Source organism: Rhamphochromis sp. 'chilingali' (assembly GCF_963969265.1).
Source record: "Rhamphochromis sp. 'chilingali' genome assembly, chromosome: 15".
Classification (NCBI taxonomy): Eukaryota; Metazoa; Chordata; class Actinopteri; order Cichliformes; family Cichlidae; genus Rhamphochromis; species Rhamphochromis sp. 'chilingali'.
In genome coordinates, this window is record NC_137942.1 from 21,536,196 (window position 1) to 21,542,190 (window position 5,995).

The 5,995-nt window shown below is 42.9% G+C and overlaps 1 protein-coding gene across 1 annotated transcript in view; it reads left to right on the plus strand.

The window, feature by feature from the left end:
* The window catches only part of sphk1 (sphingosine kinase 1), a 21,096-nt gene extending 15,451 nt beyond the window's left edge, over positions 1-5,645 (plus strand). Inside the window, exon 5 of the mRNA XM_080904791.1 lies at positions 1,564-5,645. Coding sequence (XP_080760917.1) covers positions 1,564-2,464 — 901 coding nt within the window. The 3' untranslated portion in view covers positions 2,465-5,645. The remainder of the gene's footprint in view (positions 1-1,563) is intronic.
* The last annotated feature ends 350 nt before the right edge of the window (positions 5,646-5,995 follow it).

Genomic DNA, 5,995 nt, shown 5'->3' on the forward strand with positions numbered 1-5,995 from the left:
GGGCAGATTTGCTTTTTCAAATGCAGCCATCATGGTTTCTTTCACATCTATGCCACGGGTTCTGTCTTTTAATGGCACAATATCCAGGAGTTCTTCTTTGATCACACAATCGTTTGAAACAGACCGTGCAAATATTGCCAACTGAGGCTTGTCTTGTATATCACAACTCTCATCCAATGCGACACTAAAATACTCACATGCTTGAAGGTCAGAGTGCAACTGTGATTCAATAGCCGTGTTAATGTCCGATATTCTGTGTTCAACAGTGTGGCGGGACAGTTGGACGTCTGATACCATGCGTTTTAATTTGTCGTTTTCAGGAGACAAGATTTCAACAACATCACTGAGGCATTTTTTAATGAACTCCCCTTCATTGTATGGCTTTTTAGCCCGTGCAATGTTCCAAGCCAGCTGATAGGATGCGAGCGTTATGGTCTCTGACCGCTTCGTAAATTTTTGGAAAAACTGTATCTGCTTTTCTGCCTGACTTTTCAAAGTGGCCAACTCGTGCTTGCGAAGTTCAGTCCCTTTTGGAAATTCCTGGTCGATGTTAGCATGGAGTGAGCTGAAGTGGCGCTGAAGATTTGAAGCTTTGAAATGTGCTAATGACGTCTGACATATAAGGCAGAATGGCTTACCATTGCGTTCAACAAAAAAATATAAACTCTCCCACTCTGTTAAAAACGTCCTGTGTTCATCTTCATATTTTCTTTTTGCTGTGCATTTTTTTCCTGCCATTTTAAGGGCGAACTTGCTCCTACTGGGAAACTTTGCGGTATTTTCATCTCACACACATGCGCATTTGATGAAAATACCGTATTGAACTCAAGCGAAGCGAACGCGCACATTTTAAAACAACAACATAAAAAAAATCAAAACACAAACTTTGATATGAACGTAAGAGCCGCATGAAACCAGGCAAAGAGCCGCATGCGGCTCGAGAGCCGCGGGTTGGCCACCCCTGCACTAATGAGTCAAAACATTATGGCCGCCTCTGACTAACAAGCTGTTGGGCCTTCAGTGCAGCTCTGACCTGCTGAGTCATGGACTTATAACAAGATCTGAAGGTCTGTAGGTGTAGCACTGAAACTTTGAAGATCCGAAGTTTTGAGATCAGACTTGATCAATGACACCCTCCAAGACCAAACTGCCAGTTCAGTAGTTAAATGTTGTTCAGTAGCATGCTGTTGCTACAGTAATATCAGCATTATGTGCAGCAGTGAGTTTATTTAATTCATTATGTGTCTATTTGTGAGCATTTGTAGTGCTTTAGCTCATTCACACATTTGTCACCCCAGTTTTTGGGGTTCTGTGTTTTTAATGTTAGTTTATTTTTAATGGAGAGAAAGAGAATATCAACCTTGCCTGAGGACATGGTGGTTGATATTCTGTCTCTTTCTATTAAAATGAAACTACCATAAAAGTTAGAGACTTTTCATTTCTTTGGCAGTGAGTAAACTTACAAATTTAACAGGGGTTCAAATAATTTTTCACCCCACTGTAGTCCCATGTAGTAGTTGTGAAATTGAGGCTTACCTCATGATCTCTTAAACAACTTTTCAGGTCACCTCCAGCATGGAATGAGGAGCTTCTGTTGAGCTGTGGTTTCATGCTGTGCAAAGGCCTGGTTGGCCCTCTGGACCTGGTGTCTGTCCACCTAGCCTCTAAACAGCGCCTCTTCTCGTTCCTCTCTCTGGCCTGGGGCTTTGTGGCAGATGTCGATATTGAGAGCGAGAAGTACCGCCACGTCGGAGCTATCCGGTTCCTTATGGGCACCCTGGTACGTCTGGCCTCACTCCGAGTGTATCAGGGCAGATTAGCATACCTTCCAGTGAAGGAAGCACCAAAACTTTCAAAAGGGAGCTTCACAACAAACCACCCACCCTCCACACCTCAGCACCCCTCACTCTGTTCTTCACTTCCTTGTCAGTTTATCCCCAACACTTCCCCAAACCTGAGCTCTCGCCATGGCACGAACTCAAACCACAACACTAGAACCAACTCTTCCAACAACGCCATCACCACCAAGAGGCCTCAGATCGAGAGTGACACCAAGACAAGAGCCCCTGTAGACTCTCTGCTCCCTGACCTGGAGCAACCTGTCCCAGACACATGGACAGTAGTCAAGGAGGAAGACTTTGTCTTGGTGCTGGCTATTTACCAGTCCCACCTGGCTGAGGACCTGTGGACAGTCCCTGGTGCAATGGCAGATGATGGTCTGATCCATCTGTTCTACGTGACAGCAGGAATCTCCCGGCCTGCCCTTTTGCGTCTCTTCCTTGCCATGGAGAAAGGTGGCCACTTGGCATGTGGCTGCCCCCACCTGGTGTATGAGAAGGTGAAGGCTCTGCGACTAGAGCCCATAACTCCACAAGGCATGATCACCGTTGACGGAGAGGTGGTGGAGTACGGGCCGGTGCAGGCTCAGATCCACCCCGGAATAGCTAGACTCATGCGTGGATGAATTTGGAGCATCACAACCTTTTCCTGGCTGTAGAGCTTTCTAGATTGGCCTTTTATACTCAGTGTCAATTTCTTGATCTGTGCTGGGTTTTTTGTTTTTAATTATTTTATGTTTTTTCAGAAGTGCCAAAGACATTTTATCAGCCTCTGTAAATTTCTCTATTTTTCTACTGAAACAACTTGTCCTATTTTTATGGATCTCCGTCCCCTCTTTCTCCAAATGTTTGATTCAGGGTCAAAGCCATGGATGGTTGGTCTTGCTGCTGGCTGGTCCAGGCTTAGGGAAATACGGAGGGATTATGTGTCTGTGTGAGTATGTGTGTGTGAGTGCATAAGAGAGAGAAATCTTTATGTATGTTTGTGTGTGAGATCGTGCATGAGAAGCTTTAGCGGGTGCTGGCGGAGGAGTGCATTGTGCTCTCTGCTGTCAGACCTCATAAGCATGGAACACGTGAAGAGAAGCACATTTCCCCTTCCTGGGAGACTCCTGGAAAAAAAAATCAAACACACCGCTTGTACCCAGTGTACCACACCAGACCAATAATCTAACTCCTGGGCATCGCCTCCCTCTCAGCTTCATAGAGAGGAGATTTCTTAAAGAGGAAATGTAAATCTACCAAGGATTTCGCATTAACGGAGCTTTAATCTTTGATTAATGTGTGTTAAAAAAAGCAACAGCGAGATCTTGTCACATTAAGCTTTATCACTCTATGATGCCCACTCCATTTTCTTGAGCGTGGAAGCATTCATCAGCTGACAATGCATGAAGTGCTGGCAAGGTAGACAGAAACCCGGCCACCTGAGGTTACACCTCCACTGCTGGCCGCTCCTTTTCCTCTCCTCCTGTTCCATCTACAACCACCATGGATCTGCCTCTGCTCGCACGCAGATACACACTCTCACTTTCTTTCCCCCTTCCCCCTCCTCCTATGCACACACACACACACACACACAGATACACACGTACCCTTACATCTCTGCAGCACTTAGCGAGGGGGAGGTGCATGGTCTGCCACTGTGCATATGATCCCTACTCCTCTTGCCGTCTTAAGATTGTACTCATTCTCTCCCTCCCTCTGTTAACGAGCCATCAGCACCTAATGTGTCCTTAATATGAGGCTTTACATCTGTAAAACCATGCTCAATAGAGAGCCTCTCTTTTTTTTACTCATATGAAAGCTTTTAGGTGGGCTTCAAACACATATTAGACTGGTTGAAACACACTTAAATGGAGGAAGTAGGATTTCATTTTGAGTCTGTCAGCATTGAATATTGAGAGGCGCGCAATCAATGTGGGCAAAAGCTCTGCTCAGCTGTGTGGCCTTTCCTCTGGCTGTCAACGCAGCTGTGATGAGCATTAGTGTGCTGGAGAAGTGCAAAATGTTAGCATTATTATCCGTGCCCTCTCCACACACACACACACTAGTTTAAATTATAAAAAATAATCGTGTTAACAGAGCAAAAGAAAAGATAAATGCAGATGCATCTGCTAAAAAGAAAATCACATGTAATGCTGAAGGTGAAAATATGTAATGTCGACAGGCAGGTAGAGATCAAAATTCTGAAGATCAGCTGCTTCAAGGTTTTGATGAATACATCACTGTCATCAGTGAAATACAGTCGGTGTGATGAGCTGAATTCGCACACCAGTTTCTGCTGCTTCTGGGGGTTCCATGAGTGATGGACCCTTTTTCTTTCTTAGAGTCGTAATGAAAATTATTGGGCAATGGCAGCCGGCCACCTGGACACTGGCTGAGACTGCTACTATTAGTTACACTGGGGTGGCCCAGAAACTTACGTCTCCATTTATTTTTCTGATAACACACATGCAGAAGTGCACCACCAGGAAACAACAGCTGCTGAGAAATGCTTCAAAAAGAAAAAGCATATTTTTTTTTAGTTCACTCTGTTCAGTAATAGACACAGTAATAGTAGACACATATAGTTCCCAAATAGGCCACCCCTGGCCACCACTTGGCTCCACCCCTGCAGTATATCATAGGCTGGATACCAGACAAAATGGTGCCTCATATGTTTGGATGAAAGCTGCACAGTGGTAATTACACTGGGAAAAATGAAATAAATAATTGCACGAGGGACTCAGGTGCTCTGCACATGCTCCATACCTCATAAAAACTTACAGCTCTTCTAAATTTCCTAAATCGTATTAAATTGCGCACATCAAATCGAGAAAAAAAAATCAGCTCATGAGATGTTTATATTGGATCGTATTTTAATGATTGCTTATGAAGAGGGTAAAAACAATTCTTTAGTCCAGCCATCCTCTGTGTACATCACGTGATAAACACAGAGGATGGCTGATTTATTTATATAGTTTAGATGGATTATTTAGGACATCAAAATCCGACTGAATAATGTTTAAATACAAGTTAAATGTATCTTTAAAAACAACCTAGACATTTGAAACAAAACCCAAAAACAAATGAATTATTAATTTATTGCTGCTGTTATCTGTTTTATGATAAATCCTATAAGTAAATAGCAGTTTAAAATATAGCGGGTGAGGAAGATAATATCAGAGAATTATAGGACACCGCAGAAAAGGAGACAAACCTCTCTCCCTAATAATACTTTTACAGTCCTTTAATGAACTGCAATATACTTGAAGTTGACCTGACTCAATATGCATATTTTTGGTTTCCATCTTCACTGCAGTGCCGATCTTTTTCCTAATACTTGATTTTCCGTGCGTTCCAACTCATACCTGACATGCTGTACCTTCTATCCTTGCTGTGTCCTCAGCGATGCTATTCAGGTGCTTTGAATGCATTGTCACGCTCTCAAGGGTGCACTCCTGACATTGCTGTCGCCCGCCTGCACTGTTCATTATTAAATGTACATCTCATAAGGGTAGAGATGACCTATGCAAATGCCTTGTCATGGCTGCAGATAGTTGGAGTGAGGGTTCCCTCTGCTGGACCATCACTGAACATCGAGTGAAGGTTTTATCTGTGATAGTTTTCTTCTTACATTATTCAATGCAATCTACTGAAACTACCACCTGCTTCCTGCTTTTTTAGATTTGCAGTGATGATTATCGTAGGTGGAGCTCAGCTGCAGAAGACATTGCATTCTTTGTTGTTATTAAAACCGAACATCCAGCTTATTGTAATGAAATATTGGGGAAACTTTTTGATACTTCCATTGAAGCACAGCTGCAAATAATAGCTCATCTCAGTGTAGGGTTTTGGCACACTGCTGTTAATCTACGGTACTATACTGTTGACTTGTTGTACCCTGTTGGCTGCTTGAATGTAACAGCAACATTTTTTTTCTCTATGTCAATAATGTTACAGCATTTTACAAATGATTTATGAAAAGTGAGACTATGAACTGATATTATACAAAACAATGATGTTTTTTTTTTCTGTTCCTGTAAGAATCTGAATATGTTATCCTTTCTGTATCATGTACACTGTACTTAGGAAATTGTCAGTTTGTGTTTCTGTCAGTGCGTCATCCTGCCAAAACATGGTCCTAGAGAAACTCGCAGCAGGAACTACTACGCAGA